This window comes from Oncorhynchus mykiss, chromosome 10 (assembly GCF_057628025.1).
Source record: "Oncorhynchus mykiss isolate SJ-2025 chromosome 10, ASM5762802v1, whole genome shotgun sequence".
Classification (NCBI taxonomy): domain Eukaryota; kingdom Metazoa; phylum Chordata; class Actinopteri; order Salmoniformes; family Salmonidae; genus Oncorhynchus; species Oncorhynchus mykiss.
The window spans coordinates 49,659,540-49,685,756 of NC_143031.1; the positions used below are offsets into that span (position 1 = coordinate 49,659,540).

The 26,217-nt window shown below is 42.6% G+C and overlaps 1 protein-coding gene across 2 annotated transcripts in view; it reads right to left on the bottom strand.

Annotated features, from left to right (window-relative positions):
* LOC110534188 (bifunctional heparan sulfate N-deacetylase/N-sulfotransferase 1) overlaps positions 1-26,217 on the bottom strand; it is a 106,322-nt gene that overhangs the window by 30,322 nt on the left and 49,783 nt on the right. Inside the window, exons 1-2 of one of the 2 annotated variants that reach the window (XM_036933299.2) lie at positions 18,386-18,547; positions 3,542-4,531 (exon numbers count right to left, since the gene is read on the bottom strand). In XM_036933299.2, coding sequence (XP_036789194.2) covers positions 3,542-4,096 — 555 coding nt within the window. In that variant the 5' untranslated portion in view covers positions 4,097-4,531; positions 18,386-18,547. Of the gene's footprint in view, positions 1-3,541; positions 4,532-18,385; positions 18,548-26,217 lie in introns of those variants that run through there. The other variant, XM_036933298.2, reaches the window with a different exon arrangement.

A 26,217-nucleotide genomic window follows, 5' to 3' on the forward strand; every position in this document is an offset into this window, starting at 1 on the left:
TTACTGTAGCAGCCAAGCAGCTGAGTGAGTCCCACTCCCACCCCTGGTGAATTTGCTGAGCCATGTTCCAGCAGGGCCATTATCAGCTAAGCTTCGGGCCTACGGTCGATGAGCCATGACAGGACCACTGCACTAGAGGAACGGCAGGGTAGCAACCAACCACAGGCAGAGACTCTGTTGATAGACCTGTGTGTGTGTGTGTGTGTGTGTGTGTGTACTGTATTATACTGTACACGCTGAACACAGAGGTAGACTTCCAGGTTAGACGACACCCTCAAGGCGGAACCTGCCCGCCTTTTACACAGTCGGGAGTCATTTAAAATTAACGAGCGCACATTTCATTCAGACATTTTTATTGCAAACCACTAAATTCCCCCTCGGCTTCAGGGCGGACCGGAGAATTCTGCTGTCTCGCAGCTCACAGTCCACTTTTCTACTCATCCGACTATGTACCATCACAAACCAGTCTAGGTGTCCACTTTCTCTGACCTGACCTCCAGCAATGCCTGCCTATCCCAGACTATGAGAGGATGCTTAGTGGTTAGGAGGACCTCTTCTAGTCTATATGGTGATTGTAGCCTGAAGCAGAAAGAGGGCCAGTGGTCAAGTCAGGGTGAGGAGATTTTGAGTGGAGGCATGATGATAAATCTGATTACTTTTTTCAGCATGATGAACCAGGGATCAGATTGAACACAGAAAAGGTCTGACACAATCAGCACAAGTGCTCCTACCCGGGCGAATCAGTATAATTTCTATAGCGCTTCTTAGGACGCATTGCTTCTTTATACAGCTGGTTAAAGATACTTGAGATAGGTGTACATTGCTTAACAATCTTACCAGGCTGCAATCAGTGACTGGCTCCCACTTTAAACAACCCTATGATCCCCACTCCGTAGTCCACAAAGTACTAACCTTAAACACTAGGCCAATGGCGCCTCCTTTGAACATCAACATTCTGCCAGTTAAATTAATAGATTTCATATATGCGATCGCAAAAATATTCATTTTGGTTGTGTTTATGAAGGTCTTCGGTATCAGGGGAAAAAAAAAAAATTCAAAAGAACCTAAATTGCATTTATTCGTTTATGTTACCGTAAAAACAAAAAAACAACACTAAAACCACGGCAGTTCAAGAGAATCCATCACAAAAAATATATTACAATTTACTTAAGAAACATTATAGAAATAAGAAAAAGTACTTCAAAATAACATATATTTGAATTGTGTTGAGCGATTAACTAACACTTTGGTTATTTTAAAACAACTAATTGAATTCCATTTATTTATTCATTTTCCTGTGAGTTTCTCTACAGATAAATCAGAGTAAACCCGAACTGTGTGATGTAGTTGGGAGTTGTAGTTTCCAACAGATCAATATTTTATATAGTTTATTGCAGAAAACATAGTAATTAACTACAATGACCACGCCTACTTGTCCAGTCTGAGAAAAGACACAGAAAAACGTGTGATCGAGAGGTATAGTGAGCAGTTTCTTCGTGAAGTACAGTGCCTTCAGAAAGTATTCTGTTGTGTTACAAAGTGGGATTAACATTTATTTAATGGTAATTTGTTGTCAATGATCTACACAAAATAATGTGTAATGTCAAATTGTAAGAAAAAATCTAACATCTGTAAAGACATTTATGAAAACTAACTTATCTTGATTACATAAGTATTCAACCCCCTGAGTCAATACATGTAAGAATCACCTTTGACAGCAATTACAGCCTTTCTGGGTAAGTCTCTAAGAGCTTTGCACGCCTGGATTGTACAATATTTGCACATTATTATTAAAATTCTTCAAAGCTCTGCCAAGTCTGTATAGCAATGATCAGCAACTGTCATTTGCAAGACTTGCCATATATATAAGCCTATTTAAGTTAGAACTGTAACTAGGCCACTCTGGAATATTCAAGGTCTTGCTGGTAAGCAACTCCCGTATCTATTTGGTATTTTGTTTCAGGTTATTGTACTGCTGAAAGGTGAATATGTCTCCCAGTGTCTGTTGGAAGGCAGTTTTCCTCTAGGATTTTGCCTGTGCTAAACTCTATTCCGTTTCTTTTTATCATAGAAAAAACTCCCTAGTTCTTGCCGATGATAAGCATACCCATAACATGACGCAGCCTCTACCATGCTTGAAAATATGACGTTTGGTACCCAGTGATCTGTTGTGTTGGAAATGTGCCAAACATAACGCTTTGTATTCAGGATATAAAGCTCATTTCTTTGCCACATTTATTGCAGTTTTATATTAGTGCCTTATTGAAAACAGGATACATGTTTATGAATATTTTGAGTATTCTGTACAGGCTTCCCACATTTCACTCTGTCATTTAGGTTAGTATTGCGGAGTAACTACAATGTTGTTGATCCATCCTCAGTTTTCTATCACAGCCATTAAAACTAAATCTAGAATCGGCTTCCTATTTCGCAATAAAGCCTCCTTCACTCATGCTGCAAAACATACCCTCGTAAAACTGACTATCCTACCGATCCTTGACTTCAGCGATGTCATTTACAAAATAGCCTCCAACACTCTACTCAGCAAATTGGATGTAGTCTATTATAGTGCCATCCGTTTTGTCACCAAAGCCCCATATACTACCCACCACTGCGACCTGTATGCTCTCGTTGGCTGGCCCTTACTACATATTTCGTCGCCAAACCAACTGACTCCAGGTCATCTATATGTCGATGCTAGGTAAAGCCCCGCCTTATCTCAGCTCACTGGTCACCATAGCAGCACTCACCCGTAGCACGCGCTTCAGCAGGTATATTTCACTGGTCATTCCCAAAGCCAACACTTACTTTGGTCACCTTTCCTTCCAGTTCTCTTCTGCCAGTGACTGGAACGAATTGCAAATATCACTGAAGCTGGAGTCCTTTATCTCCCTCTCTAACTTTAAGCATCAGCTGTCAGAGCAGCTCACCGATCACTGTACTTGTACACAGCCAATATGTACACAGCCAATATGCACACCCAACTACCTCATCCCCATATTGTTGCTTATCCTCCTGCTCTTTTGCACCCCAGTATCTCTACTTGCACATCATGATCTGCACATCTATCACTCCAGTGTTAATGCTAAATTGTAATTATTTCGCCTCCATGGTCTATTTATTGCCTTACCTCCAGAATATTCAACATTTGCAAACACTGTACATATATTTTTCTATTGCGTTATTGACTGTACGTTTGTTTGTGTGTAACTCTGTGTTGTTGTTTATTCGCACTGCTTTGCTTTATCTTGGCCTGGTCGCGGTTGTAAAACGAGAACTTGTTCTCAACTGGTCTAACTGGCTAAATAAAGGTGAAATAAGAAAAAGAAAAATAAGGGGGTGAAAAAAATGACATGTCCTCTTTAACGATAAGAGAAATTATGTTTGCGATATTAAGATTCTAACAACGACAGTCTGTTAAATGCACTTATTTAGGAACCGTAAAGGGGGGGAGGGGCATTCCTTAAAATGGCAGAGTAATTCAAAAAGTACATTTGTTTCGAGTCACTATGACACTCATTACCACCCACACAGTACTGACCTTAAAGAAGCCTATGATGCCCACTCCGTACTCCACGCAGTACTTGTCCAGCAGATCTCTGTTCCAGGCGTCCAGGTTGACGTACTTCAGGACGTTCTCGTAGATGACCAGCGTGAAACGGCCTCGGTCCTTGTCTGTCAGGGTGGGCATGTCCCCCTTCCCCGGGGCGATCTCGGTCCGGTAGCGAAAACGTCCGGACTCTAGGATTGCCACAATGTCCTGGCCCAACTGGGAGTACAGACTCTCCACAAACACCAGCACCACAGGGTCGGTGCGTGACGCGTCTGAGGGCCTGGCCGTGCGTGGAGGGAGAGCTCGGGAGGAGGTGGAGGGCGTGGTAGCCCGAGGGTCGTCCCAGTCGGCAGTGCCCTCCTCTGGCCCTCCTACGCCCCCCGCAGCAGGCTCCAGCTCCCGCTTGACTCCGTAGAGGAAGTAGGCGGAGACCAGAACGCTGACCATGCAGAAGAGGAAGAGGAGCAGCAGGCTGGTCTGGAGAGTGAGGGAGTGAGATTGACGGAAGAGCCGCCGGAGGCGACCGCATGACGGCAGCAACATCACCCTGCGCAGAATCAGTCACAGAGTTGACGGTAAAAGCAATCGGAATGCAGCAGTTGCTTCAGAGGTGGCGGAGAATCTTCTTCCAGAATACAATAGGCCCCTTCACGTCACATACTCTCATGTCACCATTGCAGAGGGGTGGTGGGAGCGACAGTGGGCAGGGGACACCATCAGGGTGGGTGGGTGGCTCGCTGGCAGAAGGGATGTGTGCCTTTCCTCCATCCACCAGCCCAGGTCCCCTGCCCTCCCCACCCCCCCACCCCCCCCCCACCCCGAGCTCCAACTGCTCACACTAAGTCTTTAGGCTTTCCGCAGCACTGACAGAGGGGCGAAGGTGGCGACGGGGTAAAGACGGTTCTCTGGGGTCACACGGGTTGTCCAGCAAGGTGCTGCTCTTCCAGCAGTTCATCCCCAAAACATTCTCCTGGAGACCTGGAAGGCAAAGACAAAAAACATACACAGTTGAGAATAGGACTGTTCAGTGTTCCAGTTCTCTCCACCTTTTACTGAGCTCACCCTCCATCCCACTCTGCATTTCTTGATTGCATCTTTAATTCATTATTTTTGTTTAAATGTTGTTTAATGACATCCATTTTGAATAAACTAAAAGTCTCTCCTAAGCTTAGGCCACACTGATCAAAATGTGTTGGAATTGTGCCCGTGTCTACCTGATTGCTCAAGGAAAGTGTTCAACATGCTCCCAGGGACATCAACAAGCTAACATCAGATCCCCTAGAGCGGTGGTTCCCAAACTTTTTATAGTCCCGTACCCCTTCAAACAATCAACCTCCAGCTGTACCCCCTCTAGCACTAAGGTTAGCGCACTCCCAAATGTTGTTTTTTGCCATCATTGTAAGCCTGCCACACACACCCACTATACGATACATTTATTAAACATATGAATGAGTTTGTCACAACACGGCTGGTGGGAAGTGAAAGAGAGCTCTTATAGGACAAGGGCACAAATAATAAAATCAATAGTTTTGATTTATTTAGCACTTTTCATACAAAACTTTATTTGTTCATCAAATTGTGAATAACTCACCACAGGTTAATGAGAAGGGTGTGCTTGAAAGGATGCACATAATTGGGTTGGGTTGTATTGGAGTCTTAAAATCATTTTCCACACACAGTCTGTGCCTGTATTTAGATTTCATGGTAGTGAGGGCCAAGAATCCACTCTCACATAGGTACGTGGTTGCAAAGGGCATCAGTGTCATAACAGTGCGATTTGCCAAGGCAGGATAGTCTGAGCGCAGCCCAATCCAGAAATCTGGCAGTGGCATCTGATTAAATTCAATTTCAGAACCATTTGTTGCAATTTCGATGAGGCTCTCTTGTTCAGATATCGGTAAGTGGACTGGAGGCAGGGAATGAAAGGGATAATGAATCCAGTTGTTTGTGTCGTCCGTTTTGGGAAAGTACCTGAGTAATTGCGCACCCATCTCACTCAGGTGCTTCGCTACATCACATTTGACATTGTTCATTTGCACACAAAAAACATACAATGATGGAAAGACCTGTGTTGTTGTCCTTGTTAATGCAGACAACAAAAAAAAATCCTTAACTCCTTAATCGTAGCCTCAATTTTGTCCCGCACATTGAATAAAGTTGCAGAGAACCACGGTAATCCTAGAATCAAGTCATTCAGGCAAGAAAAAACATCTCCCAGAAAGGCCAGTCGTGTGAGAAACTCATAATCATGCAAGCGGTCAGACAAGTGAAAGTTATAGTCATTAAAAGAGAACTTTAAGCTCGTCTTTCAATTCAAAAAATTGTGTCAATACTTTGCCCCTTGATAACCAGCGCACTTCTGTATGTTGTAAAAGCGTTACATGGTCGCTGCCCATATCATTGCATAGAGCTGCAAATACACGAGAGTTCAGGGGCCTTGCTTTAACAAAGTTAACCATTTTCACTGTAGTGTCCAAAACGTCTTTCAAGCTGTCAGGTATTCCTTTTGCAGCAAAAACCTCTCGGTGATGCTGCAGTGTACCGAAGTGGAGTTAGGAGCAACTGCTTGCACGCACGTTACCACTCCACTATGTCTCCCTGTCATGGATTTTGCGCCATCAGTACACATATCAACACATCTTGACCACCAAAGTCCATTTGATGTCACAAAGATGTCCAGGACTTTAAAAATATCCTCTCCTGTTGTCCTGGTTTCCAGTGGTTTGCAGAAGAGGATGTCCTCCTTAACTGACCCCCCCATAAATGTGACAGACATATACCAGGAGCTGTGCCAGGCCCGCCACGTCTGTTGACTCATCCAGCTGTAAACGCATAGAATTCACAGGCTTCTATGCAAAGCAGTAATTGTTTCAAAACATCTCCTGCCATGTCACTGATGCATTGTGAAACAGTGTTGTTTGATGAAGGCATCGTCTGTATAGTTTTTTGGGCCTTTTCCTCCAGCATTGTCCCAGCTATATCCGCGGCAGTCCTTCACAATCGCATGGGATTTGCCTGTCCTAGCCACTCGGTAGCTCACCATATAAGATTATTCTAGCCCTTCTTATTAATGGTATCTGTTGCTTTTATACATCTTACTACTCAAAAGTCGTCTTAATTCCCTATCAAAAAACTTGAGGCTTATTTTTCAAAATGGCATGATTTGTTTCTAAATGTCTGCGCAAGAGTAAAGGTTTCATTGAGTTGTGAGATAGTACTCCTGCACATAACACACTGTGGGCTGAGGAAAGGCACTACTCCCAATATAAGTGAACCCCAAATCATCATAGTTTCACCTCTTCGATGGTCCAACGTCCGTCTCTTTGTTGCTTTCCCGTGTAAATGGGGCAGTAGCTCTTCAGCTGCATCAAATTCACAAATGTCCGTATCCATGCTAGCTGGGCTAACAGCATATGTAGAATTACTGATGCTAGCCTTGGATGTGCTCGTGGAAGCAGAACAACTTGTGTCGTCGACAGGTGCAAGTTTAGTACTGCTGGTAGTAGTAGTACTGGTATGTGTCTATGCATGTGGGCCTTACTTTTTTAAAACCATTTATACATTTTCGAGCAAACAGAATGTTTGGCTGCATTCGGACCATTAGTGGAATTCCCGCGAGAGAGTAATGGTTAATGTGATTGGATGTTCATTATTTGACTAGGCTACCTGTATTTGACATTGTGTTATTTCGCTGAACACTAGAATCATTTGATTTTTGGCAGTGAAACAAGGCTTCTCAGGCGAGAAAAAAACCTCACCCAAATGTGTAGCCCCGTTGGAAAATGCAAATGGACCGTTTGAAAACAAACAGAACTTTTTTGTTTTTTGAACGTGAATCACATTTTTATTTGGCGTACCCCAGACGGCATTGTGGGTACCCCAGTTTGGGGATACCTGCCCTAGAAAGAGGCGCATTCCAACACGTACAGTAAGGTGCTGATTCTGACGGGTGCTGCCCCATCATTTTTTCATACCGTTTGACAAAGAGAAATGTATAATGGGTTTTTAAAAAGGAGAGCAGAAGACCCAGGCAGTGAATTAATGTGCTGATGTCACGAGATCCCGGCGTTCAGGCATTCCTCTCAGAGAATACCAAGAGGATCCGGGACAGGCCAATTCTGGATTACAGGGTAATGACAGCCGCTTGAATTGATTAGCAGGGGCTTTCACAAAATGATCCTTGCGCTCTTCAATTCACTTCAAAGGGAACTTTTTTTCCCCATCCGTAAAGTCAAAAACTCAAAACTTTAAGAAGCGAGTGTGGTACAAGTAAAGAGAGGGGGTGGAGCAGAATATGAATGACCTCTAGTCTCTAGAAGCCTGCATCATTGCCAGGATGGACAGCCCCGTCCGCAATGTCTCCATCATGTCTCCGGAAACCAAGCACCCACCCAGGGTCACGTCATTGTATCATAGAAGTTGCTTGCATACTGTTAATGTATTGTCATTTGGGCAATTTCAGCTGGGAGTGTTTCAACGAGCCTAATCTGTTACGACATTCCGGTTTGAAATGAACCCCAAAAAAGGTTGAGCGAGTCTGTAGTGAAGCTAACAAACACAGATCTGAAAACAGAACTTCTATTTACCCACCCCCAAAAATTCAAACACACAAAAACTGGTACATTTAACCTGCCTGGGCATATTCTATAGGATTGCTTGTTTAGAATGGCCGCACCTCGTTTTTTTTTTGTCTTCCTCTACAAAGCACCAATTTTCAGAGGACAAATACACAAGCTTAAAACGAGAGCTTGTTCAAACTTTGGAAAGGGCTGAGGTGACAGGGGAGACAACAAGATCCAGCGTGCCTGAGGTGGGATCCAGCCAGTCACCACAGATCCATTAATATATGGAAGGTGGGAGGGCGCATGGGAAAAGAGCATGGAACAAAGAATCAAAGCCTGACAGGGGTTACGGGGATAAAAATGCATGAATACCAAAGCAAAGCAAGAGCACAAAAAGTACATTTATAAAGATGAACACAGGCAAGGCCATGGAGAGGATAGGAGAGGAGGGCCAGGGAGAAAGCCATTTCATCACTTCAAAAGGGTGCTGGGAGCAGAGCATGTGAAAGACGCCCGAGTCGCCCTCCCTCCGGTGTGAGACGCAGCTGTTCGTGTTCGAGTCTGTTAGCGGGATCCAATATCCACATCAGAAAGTTTAGGGGCTAGTTTCAGGAAGCAACAAAGCAAGAGTACATTCCAGAAGGGGTTCTAAGGATGACGTGCAGGCATTTGAGCCCTTTTTCTTTACCCCACTCCCTGCCCCCTCCCCAGCACCCACACCCAGAGTCTAAGCTCCAACCACAATACCTGTCACTTGGCTCCCATTGTGGCCCGAGAGAGTGACGTGAAGGCCTGTCACCGTGTCATCTGGACCAGGATTAAAAAAAAAGGGACAGGGGCTCTGCTATTCATACACAAGTTATTTAATATGCACCAGGCAGCCACCGCAACGGGAGTAGCCCACCCTTTTAAAATGTGTAAAGGATTATGAAAACCCCAGTATGATTCAGATGACACAATGCATTTGTCAAGTGAAGCTAAAATGGGATACACCCCCCAAAAAACAAAACAAAACAAACATGGGAGTGCAAAAGCTGCTCCGTCATAGACAGTAGGTTCTACTGTAGGACGGGGCTGGGCTACACAAGGTAGCTATAGCTAAAGCGCTAATAACATTTTTAAAAAGTATAAACGTAGAGCTGGGCAATATGGACAAAAATCCATATGGTGATAAATTGCCTGAATTCACGCGATAAATAAAAATAAGTTTATAACAATCACCCGTATTAGCGAACTTATTTCATTTCAAAACGTCACATTTCACTAGCGCAGGCGACTTATCGTAAAGAACGATACCAGCAAAATCCTGCAATGAAAGTTTTTTTTTTTTTTTGTCACATGCGCCGAATACAATTGGAGTTGAAACGCTTATTTACAAGCCCTTAACCAACAATGCAGGTAAGAAAAATAAGTGTTAAGTAAAAAAATAAAATAGACAGGTAAAAAATTACAAATAAAAGTAAGAAATAATTAAAGGGCAGCAGTGAAATAACAATAGCGAAGCTATATACAGGGGGTACCGGTACACAGTCAATGTGCGGGGCACCAGTTAGTCGAGGTAATATGTACATGTAGGTAGAGTCAAAGTTACTAAGCATAGATAATAAACAGAGTAGCAGCAGTGTAAAAAAAAGAAAGGGGGGGGGGGGGTTCAGGAGCTGTTCAGTAGTCTTATGGCTTGGGGGGGGTAGAAGCTGTTAAGAAGCCTTTTGGACCTAGACTTGGCGCTCAGGTACCTCTTGCTGTGCGGTAGCAGAGAAAACAGTCTATAACTCGGGGGCTGGAGAATGACAACTTTCAGGGCCTTCCTTTAACACCGTATAGAGGCCTTGGATGGCAGGAAGCTTGGCCCCAGTGATGTACTGGGCCGTACGCACTACCCTCTGTAGTGCCTTGCGGTCGCAGGCCAAGCAGTTACCATACCAGGCAGTGATGCAACCAGTCAGGATGCTTTCGATGGTGCAGCTGTAGAGAACTTTTTGAAGATCTGAGGACCCATGACAAATCTTTTCAGTCTCCTGAGGGGGGAATAGGCTTTGTCGTGCCATCTTCACGACTGTCTTGGTGCGTTTGGACCATGATAGTTTGTTGGCGATGTGGACACCAAGGAACTTGAAGCTCTCAATCTGATCCACTACAGCCCTGTTGATGAGAATGGGGGCGTGCTTGGTCCGCCTTTTCCTGTAGTCAACAATGATCACGTTGCGGGAGAGGTTGTTGTCCTGGCAACACACGGCCAATAAGTGATTGGTATGGTCGGTTTATTGTCCCAGCTCTAGGATAAGGTTTGAATATCTGTGTCGTCTTGTTCTCTGGCAGTAGAGATACATTGTCTTCAGAAAGTATTTCGCACCCATTGACTTATTCCACATTTTGTTGTGATAAAGCCTGAATTAAATGGATTGAATAGATTCTCTCACCCATCTACAGTACACACAATACCACATAATGACAAAGTGAAAACATGTTCTTAGAAATGTATTGAAAATGACATGCAGAAATGTCTCATTTACATAAGTATTCACACCCCATGTGTCAATACTTTGTAAAAGCAAATTGTTAAATATTTTTTATTCTGTACAAGCTTCTTTCTTTTCACTCTGTCAATTAGGTTAGTATTGCAGAGTAACTACAATGTTGTTGATTCATCCTCAGTTCTCCTATCACAGCCATTAAAACGCTATATATTTTTTTTTAAGCCACCATTGGCCTCATGGTGAAATCTCAGAGTGGTTTCCTTCCTCTCTGGAAACGGAGTTGGGAAGGACAACTGTGTCTTTGTAGTGACTGGGTGTATTGATACAGTATCCAAAGTGTAATTAAAAACTTCACCACGCTCAAAGTGATATTCAATGTCTGCTTTTTAATGTTTTCTTTACCAATAGGTGCCCTTCTTTGGGAGGAATTGGAAAACCTCCCTGGTCTTTGTGGTTGAATCTGTGTTTGAAAATCACTGCTCAACTGAGGGACTTTGCAGATAATTGTATGTGTATTGTACAGAGATGAGGCAGTCATTCAGAAATCATGTTCAAAACACTATTATTGGACACAGTGAGTCCATGCAACTTATTGTTACTTGTTAAGCACAGTTTTACTACTGAACTTATTTCGGCTTTCCATACAAAAGGGCTTGAAGAGAGTCAATAAGCTTTTATTTTTTGAATTCATAGTCGACCGATTATGATTTTTCAACGCCGATACCGATTATTGGAGGACCCAAAAAAAAAGATTAATCGGCCGATTTAAAAAAAAATGTATTTGTAATAATGACAATTACAACAATACTGAATGAACACTTATTTTAACTTAATATAATACATCAATAAAATCAATTTATCCTCAAATAAATAATGAAACATGTTCAATTTGGTTTAAATAATGCAAAAACAAAGTGTTGGAGAAGAAAGTAAAAGTGCAATATGTGCTATGTAAGAAAGCTAACATGTTCTGAGCAAGGAACTGAAACGAGAACATATGAAAGCTGGTGGTTCCTTTTAACATGAGTCTTCAATATTCCCAGGTAAGAAGTTTTAGGTTGTAGTTATAGAAATTATAGGACTATTTCCCTCTATACCATTTGTATTCCATTAACCTTTGACTATTGGATGTTCTTATAGGCACTTTAGTATTGCCAGTGTAACAGAATTGCTTCCTACCCTCTCCTCGCTCCTCCCTGGGCTCGAACCAGCAACACAACAACAATTAGCACGCGCTAACTAGCTAGCCATTTCACTTTGGTTACACGAGCCTCATCTCGGAAGTTGATAGGTTAGAAGTCATAAACAGCGCGATGCTTGACGCACAACGAAGAGCTGCTGGCAAAACGCACTAAAGTGCTGTTTGAATGAATGTTTACGCACCTGCTTCTGCCTACCACCGCTGAGTCAGATACTTAGATACTTGTATGCTCAGTCAGATTATATGCAACGCAGGACACGCTAGATAATATCTAGTAATATCATCAACCATGTGTAGTTAACTAGTGATTATGATTGATTGTTTTTTATAAGATAAGTTTAATGCTAGCCAGCAACTTACCTCGGCTTACTGCATTTGCGTAACAGTCTCCTTGTGGAGTGCAATGAGAGAGGCAGGTCGTTATTGCGTTGGACTAGTTAACTGTAAGGTTGCAAGATTGCATCCCCTGAGCTAACAAGGTGAAAATCTGTCGTTCTGCCCCTGAACAAAGCAGTTAACCCACGGTTCCTAGGCAGTCATTAAAAATAAGAATTTGTTCTTAACTGACTTGCCTAGTTAAATAAAGGTCTAAAAAATTAATAAAAAAATTACAAAATAAAATAAAATAAAAAAACGGCAAATTGGTGTCCAAAAATACCGATTTCCGATTGAAATCGGCCCTAATTAAATCGGCAATTCAGATTAATCGGTTGACCTCTAGTAAAAAATCTCTAAAAACATTCGTCCACTTCGACATTATGGGTTATTGTGTGTAGGCCAGTCACAAAAAAAGCTACATTTAATCCATTTGAAAAATTCAGGCTGTAACACAACAACATTTTGAAACAGTCAATGGGGGTGAATACCTTCTTAAGGCACTGTAAGTGACATGAGTCACAGTGCCTGAGGCAAATAGCAGACAAAATAACAGAATTTTCACATCTCCTCCAGATCAATACACCTCGCTTTTCCTTCACATCAATTGTCTCTTCTGAGAAACTGAATACCAGGCTGAAATGACGGCAGATAGTCTTACAAGGCGAGTGACAACGGCTTTCAGGAGTGTTCCTTTTGTTCCACGTACCTGACAAAAAAACAGGGAGAATGGAAGGGAAAGAGTGGTGTTCCTGGCATTTGAGTCTTATGTGTATCTATAGCGCAGAAAGTCGATCCTAACTTTGAGCAATGATACCTTTAGTAATAATAGCATGAGCAACATTAAATGAGCACGCTCACTCCACCAACGCTCACAAATTGCTTTTGTGTCACAAGTTTCCAAAGCCTCTACAATGACATACCAAAAATGCTGAGATGGTGGGGGGGAAAAAACAGGACTGTTAGAAATGTGGGAAAATGAGGACCTTGACATTTACCAATAAGTCACCAACTCCCAAGTTCCCAAAGTCAATTTTTTTATTTTCTTCTTGCAGTCAGAGAGTTCTGACAGACGTGAAAAGGAGCTGGGGGCCTCCGGGAAAAAAAAACACACACACACACACACACACACACACACTAGGAGCATGATCAGTGCTAGCATAGCACACACCCTACCCTCAGGGCATCACATACCTCATGCATCATGTGTTCCTAGAGAGGGACAGCAATACGCTCTTAGCTCTCCCCCTGACCCACATACAGTACAAAGGCCCTTACGACACATTAAGGAACAGATGTGGAGAGAACCATTAAGTATGGACTCATGTTCCACCAACTCCAGGAATATCATCTTTAATGTGGCTAATCAAAACGAGGACAAGAAGTTGTATTTTAAAACGTAGGCCGCCTATTTTAATTGTTTGAATGTAATGTCAGGATAACCTCAGGTATGTGAGGAATCTGTATCAACTACGCTTATTAAAGTAGTTCAAATTGGAACGCCGCTGCACCTAATCAATCGCGTTGTTAGAATGTAATAGACGGTCAGAGATCTTAATGTGCTGGAATTACTGGTCATCCGATTCAACCAATCAATGGGATTTTATTCGAGAATAGAGACTAGAAGAGGGAAGAGGTTAGAATATCAACACATTTAGGAGACTGAGTTCTCCTTGCATACGAGGGGCTGTATGACACAGTGGAATAATTTAAGACAGAAAAAAAGTTCAAAGATCGAGTCTTCAAAGCCTCTCTGCCTTTTGCTTCATCTTAGTCAAGGCTTCTTCTCAATCCTTTCTTTTTTATTTTCAAAGCAAATTTGGACAGTGGAGACGGGCTACTGAAATGAAAAAGATAACGTGAAAAAACAAAGGCGTCGCGCCTCAACACTCGGGAATATTAGCGAGCCACTGATTGGAGCGTAGAGCCAGTAACACCGGAACACTTCCTGTAATGAGCACCGTGGGTAACTGCGCCAGAGGCTTGGGCTACAAGACAATCCCTGGCCGCTGGCCCTGGGTGGCTAGCCTTGCAGGACTGCATTCTCCTAGTCTCAGGCAGCCCCAACTTCAGATTCACAGCGTGTACCCTGGCCTACTCCCCCTGGGCCCAGTGCCATTTCACAATGACATACATTGTTTGAAGCACATGACGACGGACTGAGAAATCCAGTCCTTGCTCAAGCATGAGGGGGTTAGCAGACTGAGACTAATGCAGGTTTTAATGGGCTTCCCTTCCTGCCTCAACTTTCGTCTCCACTGTACCCCTAAAAAAGAAGAAGTTAGGGTGGATCTAGTCGACACAGCGTTGAGGGAGTGGTTCGGCGGCAGGACGATGGAGGAGCAGCATGTTGTGAGAGACACATTAGAAAATACCTCTTCAAAAGCAGGATGTGGACACGGCTGTTGCTTCCTGTTCCAGAGGTTATGTTGTGTTATAACAGCTCTCGCAATCAATACGTCGCTAAAAGGAAATGAAATAGTGGAGAGCTGGTGTAGAGTGAGGAATGTGCTCATTATGTTAATGCTTGTACTAAAATGCAACTGCCAGCCACTGATTATGTGCAATTAGACAGGCTCTGTATTCTAAGGCACTGGGATAGTTGCTGCTAATTAGTCTTCGGACTAACTGCTATCATCACGTAGGTCTGATTCATTTCCCTATAAGTTGTGAATGTTTCTGATTCGGACAAACTACTATCATCACCGAGGTCTGACTCACTTCACTAGTAACGTTTCTGAATCATCACAGCGTTGGACTGTCTGGGTTATGGGTAATAAGACCGTGGCTTAGGTTTACAGATGGACCAGCTTAACTACGATGGGTTAGGAACCAACCGGGTTGCTAAGGCTAAACAGGACCCAGGTGAATAGCCATTGCAGAGGGACCCATGCTAACTGGATAATATAGGCTGTTACACACAGACCGAATGCATGTTGAGGCCAACTTACATCACAGAGGGAGGGATATGACTTACGAGAGAGTCTGGAATCCTCCACGTGGACCAGAGTTGAGATATTCGGCATGCCATAGAAGTCTCACACGGGTGAGGAATTGTTCTGCCAACACATACATGAAGAACATAAATATTGCTGACTGTGGGGCAGTATCTGTACATATACGGGCTGAAAATGGCAGATTTGGGCACAGATAAACGCCTACGTTGGACGTAACATGATATGCATGACGTCAGAGCTCCGGCTCTGCGCTTCACAGCGCTGTACGGGTTTTTGACTTGACAGCCGTTCTAAAATTCAGCACCTCGCTCATTTTATTTCCCCATTATCCTCAAACTTTTCCCTTTCAATTGCTACCATGGTCATTTATGCGTATGCATTTCATATTTCTTCCGTAACAAATATGACAATTTAGCGCGAAACATATAGGTCAATTCCCACAAGTGTAAAGAGTTAAGTAAATAGGGGGGAGGACATAAACGATGTGAAAACGAGGCAAAAAAAAAAGAAAAAAGCTTTTGGTTGGATCAACTGTTCCAGCTACCACTTCTAAGGAAAAGCACAACCACGTCATCCTTCAGAACGCAGAAGTCAAACTGTGTCCTATATCAGACATCACCACAAAGTCTGCGGTCTCCATATGAATTTGAATTATCTTGTGGAGAGCTGGCAACTGCCACCCGTGAAAACAGACACTGCAAAACTTCAGACGAGATCGTGCAGAGAAATGCGATCAGCCGCTGTAACAAACAGAAGTAAAAAAAATAAAAAAATAAAAAAATGGTACTAAGAGTGCCAATGCCTTCTGATAGCATCTAAATCTGTTTGACTGAGGAGCATGAAATCCCAGCGCTGAACTTTTATCTATCGCACAAAGGAATTTCTTAGTTTTCTGTGCCTTTTAATATGATATGCCATGAATGTAGAGCACCATAATAACTACTAGAGTGTGTCATCTTTACTATGGTAGGACTGAAAAACTAAATGAAATCCCTAGGTTCTTACACCGTTGTCCTCACTTGCTTATTAATTGGCAATAAAAGTCAGCCACAAACACAACGCTGTTTAACTGCCTTCAATGCAGCCATTCGTTTAACGCAGTCACTATTCTTGCTTGCTAAATACTGCAATTTCTTATTTTTATGCACAGATTGAGGCTGTTCTAAAAAGGTGTACCATGAAATGGCCCATGGAGAAGCAATTTTCAAAAAGGACAAGAAAAGCCACTGAATATAAAACCAATATCCATTCAAATGCTGTGAGACACAGAATCATTTTTTTCTCCCCAGGTCATCAGCCACCCAATTGGATATCAATCAATGTGGCATTGGGTTGGTAGTTACCTCTGGGTCTGAGGCAGGGTTAAAACAAAGCATTAGCAAATCTGAAAAGGCCTAGACCAGCACAATATGGAGAGGGTCAGGGAAGTGTAATCCTAAATATCTAATCCTGTTTATCTAGACGAGAGCAAAATGCGCAAACAAGCGGCAGATGAAGAGACAGACAAGAGCCGAGTCAGTGGCCACAACCTGGTGTCCAACATGGGACACCTGCATAGATGGATCCAGAACATTTCCAGTAAACACAATTAATCCATTTGAACTCTAAAAGGATTCCATGGGAACCAGTGAATAACATTTGTTCATTATAAGCCTACAGAGAGAACATACAGTGCCTTCAGAAAGTTCCACATTTTGTTGGTGTTTCAGCTTGAATTCAAAATGGATGAAAACATTTTTCCTCACCCATTCTATTTGCACACAATACCCTATAATGACAAAGTGAAAAACATGTTTTTAGACATTTTGGCAAAAGATTTTGAAAATGAAAATACAACAAAATATCTAATTTACATAAATATTCACACCACCGAGTCAATTCGTGTTAGAATCACCTTAGGTAGCGATGAAAGCTGTGAGTCTTTCTGGGTAAGTCTCTAAGAGCTTTGCACACCTGGATTGGGCAATATTTGCACATTATAATTTCAAACAATTCTTCAAGATCTGACAAGTTGGTTGTTGATCATTGCTAGACGACCATTTTCAAGTCTTGGCCATAGGCTTCCAAGCCGATTTAAGTCAAAACTGTAACTAGGCCACTCAGGAACATTGTGTGTCCTCTTGATAAGCAACTCCAGTGTATATTTGGCCTTGTGTTTTAAGTTATTGTCCTGCTGAAAGGTGAATTTGTCTCCCAGTGTCTATTGGAAAGCAGACTGAACCATGTTTTCCTCTAGGATTTTGCCGTCTATCACTGTTGATGGGTATCCTATCACATGCTTAAAAATATGAAGAGTGGTAACCAGTAATGTGTTGTCTTGGATTTGCTCCAAAAATAACTGTTTTCGGGACATAAAGTTAATTTCTTTGCCACATTTCTTGCAGTTTTACTTTTGTGCCTTATAGAAAACAGGATGCATGTTTTGGAATATTCTGTACAGGCTTCATTCATTTCACTCTATCATTTAGGTTAGTATTGTGGAGTAACTACCATGTTGTTGATCCATCCTCAGTGTTCTCCTATCACAGCCATTCAACTCTGTAACTGCTTTAAAGTCACCATTGGCCTCATGGTGAGCGGTTTCCTTCTTCTCCGGCAACTGAGTTAGGAAGGACACCTGTATCTTTGTCTTGACTGGGTGTACTGATACACCATCCAAAATGAAATTAACAACTTCACCATGCTCAAAGGGATATTCAATGTCACCTTTACGTTTTATTTTTAATTTTTAACCCATCTACCAATAGGTGCCCTGTTTTGCCAGGCATTGGATAACCTCCCTGGTCTTTGCAGTTGAAATTCACTGCTGGACTGAGGGACCTTACAGAGAATTGTTTGTGTTGGGTACAGAGATGAGGTAGTCATTCAAAAATCATGTTAAACACCATTATTACAGAGTCCATTCTACTTATTATGTGACGTGTTAGGCAAATCTTTTGTCCTGAACTTATTTAGGCGTGCCATAACAAAGGTGTTGAATACTTGATTCAAGACAATACAGCTTATCATTTAATTAACCTGTAAACATTTCTAAAAACACAATTCCACTTGGGACATTGTAGGTTATTGTGTGTAGGCCAGTGACACAAAATCTCAATTTAATCCATTTTCATTTCAGGCTGTGACACAACCAAATGTGTAAAAAGTCAAGGCGTGCGAGTACTTTCTGAAGGAACTGTAAGTGCCTAGCCTCCATAAGACCAATCAATCCCTTTTCTCCGCAATGGAGCTACTCTGCAGGAAAGCATCAGCCACAGTACCTTGTAAAGCGCGTCTGGAGAGCTCTATCCTCCCATGTCCACCTCTGCACCTTCGAGGGCCCTCCAGCAGCCTGTGTGTGCCCCTGCCAGGCCAGTCTCTGTTCGTGCTCCACTCTCCAAGCTAATGCTGCTGCCTACCTCCACAGGCGCTCTGCTCTACTCTCTGAGCTTTAGCACCACTTCACCACCAGCCTCACTAAGCTGGGCTCTGAGCTCACACACACGCGCTGCTTACATCTGGTGACAAACACACACAGTCCGCCAGCCCAGCACACACTGTACCACCAATAGTGGTGCACGGGTCAGCTGTTTGTTCACCCGCCTGCAATTGCTAATAACCCACCCATAACCGGGCGACGATTTGTGATAGTGAAAATCTTGAGACCCGGACACTAACTGCGAATAGAGAAAAGGGACTGTATTCTACAGTCAGATGGCAGAACGATTTTTGACAGAGGATGCAGGATTTCTTTTTGCCTGATTTAGATATGTATCCGTTTATCATTTTAAACATTTTGGTATGCTATTTGTTAGTCATCTTGCCTAGAATTAGGAACAAGCCATTTCTCTTCTGTCATTACAAGTTGCCCTAGAATACTAAATAAACACTTTGCTCACCAGAATGATGTCATAAATCGATAAATTAATGCTTCAATCTAGTTGACATCGGTAAAGTTCTGTCCTCTCTGCTTCTTTTGCGGAGCAAAGACGTTTAGGGACTGGGGAGAAAATGCAATAATATATATATATATATAAATAATAAAAGATTTGCTGCCCAAAATGATATCCGTTTTACCGGTTGTAAGGAAATAGAAAGCTTTGAAAACGACCCAACATGTTTCTAATAAGACTTCAGTTTGGCTTGGATACATATTTTATGTGGTTTAAACACACACAAAAAAAAACAAAACAAAAAAAAAATTGGCTTTTATGATGCGGATAAAACAGCACCTCTACAGGTGGTATCTAACTGTGCATTCCCTTTCTCTCGAGATGCTGAAAGAAAGAAATACAATTTTTGCCTACATTTGGTGTATAATTGTACTACAAGGAATGCTTAATTCTGTTGGAGTGAATATTAAGGTTATGTGAGAGGTTATAGACCTACAGTCAGTGTCCAGATGTACCCATCTAAACAGTAGGCTACAGTTCCCTTGATGTGCCAAAAGGGCTATTTGAAGTCCCCATCTTGTGACAAGTCAAACTTTGTATCGCGCCTCACAAATCATCACACATATCAATTATATCAACCTTTTTTTGTACCACTTCACCAAATCTAGCCCAAACATGACTTACCCTTCTTTATTTTCAACTCTCAGTTTCGCAGCTTTCCTGTTATTGAATTCAACGCCGACGTTGATCCGCGGAGGCTAAAAAGGACAAATGTTAACTTTCTCTTCCCATTCCCAAAAGCGTTTGGCGTTAGTCTGTAGGCTACTTGGCACACGTACATTAAGGCCCTAAAGCAATGTTTTTTTTTTTAAAAAGGTATCGTTTTCTCTTTATTCTATCTGCCCGCCACCCATCCACACAAATATGGCACGACCCGAAACCTGGCCCCGTGGATATACAGTTACCGCGGGAACTGCGAGTTATGAGTCAACCCACGCGTCAATAAGCACCACGACTGCTCTGCCGGTCCCTCTGCCAACCCTTAGAGAGGACTTGCTTGGACAGAGGAGCGGGTTCACCCCCCCCCCCTCCCCCACAGCATGGCCAGTGTTTGGTGTGAGCGGAGAGCCCACCCCGCTGCTTATCTAATGTGTGTTAATCTCCTGTCATTGGGACGGTGCTAACCCGGTGAGCTGTACCCCTGACATAACACCCCCTATGGACTGACTCCGGCGTGAGGGTAAGGGGATTACTGCCCATTTGGAGGTGTCCTGTTTGTCTCCTGAAATGAAAAAGAAAGTAGGGCAGGGGACAGGGGAAAACGTCTGTGTTTTCAGCGATAAAGACTGGGGGGGAGGGGGGGGGGGGTTTGGGTCTAAATCCAATATGATACACCACTGCACGCTTGTGCAATGTAGTTCACTTTGAATGCTCTACTGAAACAGCACAAATATGAAACATGAAAAAGAGACCGAAACTGAAAACAGCCTTTCCATAACTGCTAAGCACTCGTCAGAATTCCAGTGGCATTCAACAACCACTTGGCTGTCATAAAATGCATAATTGAATTGGGCCGCACTCAATCCATCTGTGACCATGATGAAATATCGCGCCCACAGATGGCCTGACAAGCAGACAGACAGACAGACCGATCCCAACTACTGCTGCGGCTAGAGACGGATGTAGCAAATGTGGTTCCAGCACGCAGTCACACTCCGATAAAGCACTACGGCGGAACCAAAAAGGTAGGAGGCTAAATCAGCTCCGGTGGGTACAACCGATCCACCTGCTGCTGTGGCGCTCAGGTCTCCAGTCAATCTAAGAGGAGTGTTGACGTGATGTCCACTCGTGGCACTCCTAAACGCAACCACTACAACAGGTTGAGAGCAACAACAACAAAACACAAAGGGCCAACTCTTGTTCTTTCAAATTCCATTTTCGTTTTGAAAAGAAAGAAGAATACAGCGTTCCACTGGAATTTCGCTGTGGGATAGTCGTATTGTTGAGTTAGAACACATCCCATCCTGCAGTGCGCAACGAAGAGGCGGTGCTGCCGCCACTTCAAATGCCTTATACCTTATGGTGTGCAGTGATCATTTCTGTCTGTCACCTCAATTAGGGCGATATGGCCTAAAAAAAAAACATCTACATTTTTTACATTTTATTATGACAGGTTCACAATATACAATACCAGGCAAACGTTTCGACACACCTAATCACAAAAGGATTTTTCTTTATCTTTACTATTTTCTACATTGTAGAATAATAGTTTAAACATCAAAATGAGGAACACATATGGAATCATGTAGTAAACAAAAAAAAAAGTGTTCAATAAAAATCTATTTTATATTTCAGATTCTTCAAAGTAGCCACCCTTTGCCTTGATGACAGTCGGCATTCTCTCAACCAGCTTCATGACGTAGTCACCTGGAATGTATTTCAATTAAGAGTTAAATGTTAATTTGTGGAATTTTTTTCCTTCTTAATGCGTTTGAGCCAATCAATCAGTTATGTTGTAAAAAGGTAGGGGTGGTATACAGAAGATGAGTCCAAATTTCAGATGTTTGGTTCCAACCACCGTGTCTTTGTGAGACGCAGTGTAGGTGAATGGATGATCTTCGCATGAGTGGTTCCCACCGTGAAGCATGGAGAAAGTGTGACGGCTCTTTGCTGGTGACACTGTCTGTGATTTATTTTGAATTACAGGCACACTTAACCTGCATGGCTACCACAGCACTCAGCAGCGATACGCCATCCCATCTGGTTTGCGCTTAGTGGAACGATCATTTGTTTTTCAACAGGACAATGACCCAACACTTCCAGGCTGTGTAAGGGCTACTTGACCAAGAAGGAGAGCTGCATCAGATGATCTGGCCTCCACAATTACCCAACCTCAACCCAATTGAGATGGTTTGGGATGAGTTGGAAGGCAGAGTGATGGAAAAGCAGGCAACAAGTGCTCAGCATTTGTGGGAACTACTTCAAGACTGTTGGAAAGGCATTCCAGGTGAAGCTGGTTGAGAGTGTGCGTCATACCCAAGAAGACTCAAGGCTGTAATTGCTACCAAAGGCGCTTCAAAAAAGTACGGAGTAAAGGGTCTGAATACTTATGTAAATGTGATCTTTTTTTTTTTTTTTTTATACATTTGAAAAAAAATCTAATAACACAATTTTTGCTTTGCATTATGGGTCATTGTGTGTAGATTGAGGAGAACCCCCCCCCCCCCCCCCCCCCACCTCCTCCAATTTAATCAATTTTAGAATAAGGATGTAACGTAACAAAATATGGAAAAAGGGGTCTACTTTCCAAATAAACTGTATATGCTACATCTTCCAAATCAAATGAGCTATAATACAAATAAAAAAAGTTCATATTGTTTTGTGTGACTACTGCGGCAGTGATGAAACAGAAATAGAGACAAGTTCTAATTAAGCGAGGCGTCAAAGCGGACAACACGCATGCCCGACTTCGGTTGGGTCATTATAATTCAAAACAATGCATTCTAAAAATAAATCGCACATGCCTCGCGTTTGGTGAGTTTAGGCCATAATTCGGCCAGTCCTAACCTCAATTAAAAGTCATAGCAGAGTAAGCAGAAGTGCTCCCTTTTCTCACCTTCTTCCTGTCCAACCCTTAGAAGACCATGCGCATAAAGCAAAGCTAAACGGGTTTACATGCATCTTTTTTTGCTGTCAAAGTCAGTGGTTCGAGCTCAAGGGTGGGCAATAATTTTGGTCGAGGGTCAACATCAAGACTTTGAAATTCAACAGAGGGCCACTGTTTATTTTTGGGGGACTGGTTTGTTCGTCAAACATCTGTTTGCGGGCCATCACTTCCCTTATCTGTATGTAAAACATGCTGACCCTCATCTCCATCCACTGTCTCTGTCAAAAGTATTCCCCTAGGAGCGAAACCCGAGTCAATTACTTAGGGAACAGCAATAGGAACCATTTAGCCATTCTGTGTCCAATTTTTAACTGGCTAAACTGATTATGGAAACACAACGCCAGAGCTATTACCATAAATCAAGCGAGGACTGGAACATGACTGTCTCAGACAGACACAAATCTACATTCTTCACTGGTTTACTAAAAGTGGGATGTATATTTCTTCCCCAGCCTTCAGAAAGATATTGGGAGGCGATTTATTTGAATGTGTTATTTTGTTAAGTGCATTTTTTTGTATTCTTTTAAAAACTTTTTAAAAATTTATCAGGAATTGTTCCTTTAAAGTTGTATTAACTTCAGTCTGTGATTCCTGTGGGAGTACCCTTGGATGTTGGAGGATCACACAAGACATACCACGTTACTGGGGATAATTGGAAGCGGTGAGCAAATACTAGTATGTATGAACAGGGTAGCCATTCCGCGCCAAGCCCAGATGCTTGGGAGCACCTTCGTCCCCCTTCTTCTTAATTAGGCTGCACAACACGGCAAAAGGCCGCTATTTATAGCTGCTTTAACAACTGACAGATATCACCCAGAGACAGAGGCAGGCTGGGGAAACACACAAATCTTACCTTTATTAGAGGACACTGCCACTTTTTTTTTTTGCTATGGCCTCTGAATTTGAGAGAGATTCAGGCTACGGTCATCAGAGTTGTGGCAAGTCACACCTAAAATCTTATTTTCAGAGAGGTTGGGAGGATAAAGTCTATCTGCCTTTGTTAACCAATGACAAGACTGCACTATCCAGCATGCAGTGGCATTTCTACACACCCGGACCAGTATGAGATAAAAGGTCTTTAAATGGTTTGTTCATAATCCCTATAATGACACCCTAGACATTGCTGTGCCCTTGACCCGCCTGGATTACGACGCACAACAACTCATTAAAACAGCTTCTATCTGGCTGAGACCAGCCAGCCAGCCATCTGAGTGATGCCAGGTAGGGCCCCCCCAGAGGACGATGTATACATACACACAAAACTAAACTTATCCTGATCCCATAGCTTCACATCCTGCTCTATTGATTGGAACCAACTGCACAAACAGCACACGCATACATGCCTTTTCTTTACCCATGTTGGGGGTTTTGTTTAAATAAGCCTAAGGGAGCCATCTGTTCCATTACCGGCGATTAGACCAGGGCTAACATGATTGTTTAAGTCGTCAGCATGCTTTCAGTTGGGCTGCCGGCTAGCTGAAGTTGGCTAGGCGAACCAAACGAGTGTGCTCGCATACTCCCTTAAGACCTTTCGCTTAAAAAAAAAAAGAAAGAGATAGTACCGTTTTCCCATTTTGAGACGCCGTAGCCAGGATGCACATCCTCAAAATAGTCAAGAATTCATCTAATATGCACGAACTCTATCGAACTGTTTCGGCTGGGAAGCATGCGGACTCCTTAAGTGGATTGCTCGGAGCATGGGTGTGCAGATATGTCCGTTATGCGAGACACAACCGGATGTCTAAACAAAAACCCTTTTAAGAAACTCAAAACCTCCCCTGGTTCATTTGCCCACTACCTCAGTTAATCAGGTTGCTTCCTGAAAGAAAAGAGGATCTGAGACAATAGCACTGTATTAAATCATGGCAGAGGATGCAGATCTGTAGGTAGCCGCCACGTCCCGCCACCCTGGATCCCTTTTCCCCAAATCTGAAGATCCGAATCACAATCTGCGTTTTGGTGTTTCAAAACCTCTACTTTACGCACCAATTGTTGTGGTCACCCTCCCTTCCCATTTCTGTAATTGTTTTGTGATAATTCTTCAGGTTTTACCAGTGAAACACCCATGTAGCATCTACATACCAACCATTTGATCTCAATCAGTTTCATGGGGATATGCATTTAGGTTTGGAGTTAGTGTTATTTTGAATTATGTACAGTGAACAAATATTTTTAGCAAATGGTGTTAAACTATAGCATAGCCTACCTGTGTTTAGTTGCAATCAATGCACATCATTTGTCTAGTGGAGCAATCCAGAGCCACTCCGTGAAATTAATAGGCTTAACTTTCTCCTCTGAACTGTTTGTATTGTTTTAATTTCCAGTTAACCTCTAGAAGCTAGGGGGCACTATTTTTATGTTTGGAAAAATAACACTCGGTCGATATATTATCGAATATATATTTTAAAAACTACCTGAGGAATGATTATAAAAAATGCTCAACATGTTTCTGTGGACATTATGAAGACTATTTGGAATTTCCGTCTGCGTTGTCGTGACCGCTCTGTCCTGTGGATTTCTGAACATAACGCGACAAACGGAGGTATTTCGGCTATAAAAAAATTCATCTTTATGGAACAAAAGGAACATTTGTTGTGTAACTGGGAGTCTCGTGAGTGAAAACATCCGAAGATCAAAATGGTAAACGGTTCATTTGATTGCTTCTGATTTTCGTGACCAAGCTTCCTGATGCTAAGTGTACATAATGCTATGCTAGGCTATCGATAAACTTATAAACGCTTGGATTGCTTTCACTGTAAAGCATAATTTCAAAATCTGAGACGACAGGTGGATTAACAAAAGGCTAAGCTGTGTTTTGCAAAATTGCACTTGTGTTTTCATGAATATGAATATTTTTTAGTAATATTATTTGACTGTTGCGCTATGCTATTCAGCGGTTGCTGACAAAAATGATCCTGCGACAGGGATGGGTAGCGTCAAGAAGTTAATTAATCAGCTCCCCTCTACATCAGAGGCAGCCATCATCAGCTGTAGTTTGATGTGGAATTAAGCTTTGGTTTTCCACAAACTTTTCAGTGGGAGAAGCAAACATACAACCGAGGCCTCTGTGGGAGTTCAGCGATAAGGAACCGATTTCTGTGGAAAAGGGCTAGGAAGGAATGCAGTCCGGAGAACACACCCATACTAGCTTGGATGTGTGTCCGCTGTAAGGCTAGAAGGTGAGAATTATAGAAAGCATGTTGCTCATCCCACTGTCCCCCCCTCTGAACTTCAGCAGAGAGCCAATTTACAAAATCTATTTTGGTCCCAGCTGGCACCCGCACTTCCTCATTAATCTTAATTTCAGAGAGGTGGAAGAACAGACATCACCAGATACTGGTAACCTTGTTAAACCACCATGAAAAACAGCAGACAAATACAAAAATATGTTCCAAGATGACACTCAATTCATTCTAGAAGAACGTGTGCATTATTTAACCCGGGGCAGGATATTAATATACATTTTAATATACATTTTAAAATGAAAAGAGGGTGTGTGCGCGCACCTCTATCGAGAGTCCTGCTACAGGAAAACATCCACAGCACTAGTGTT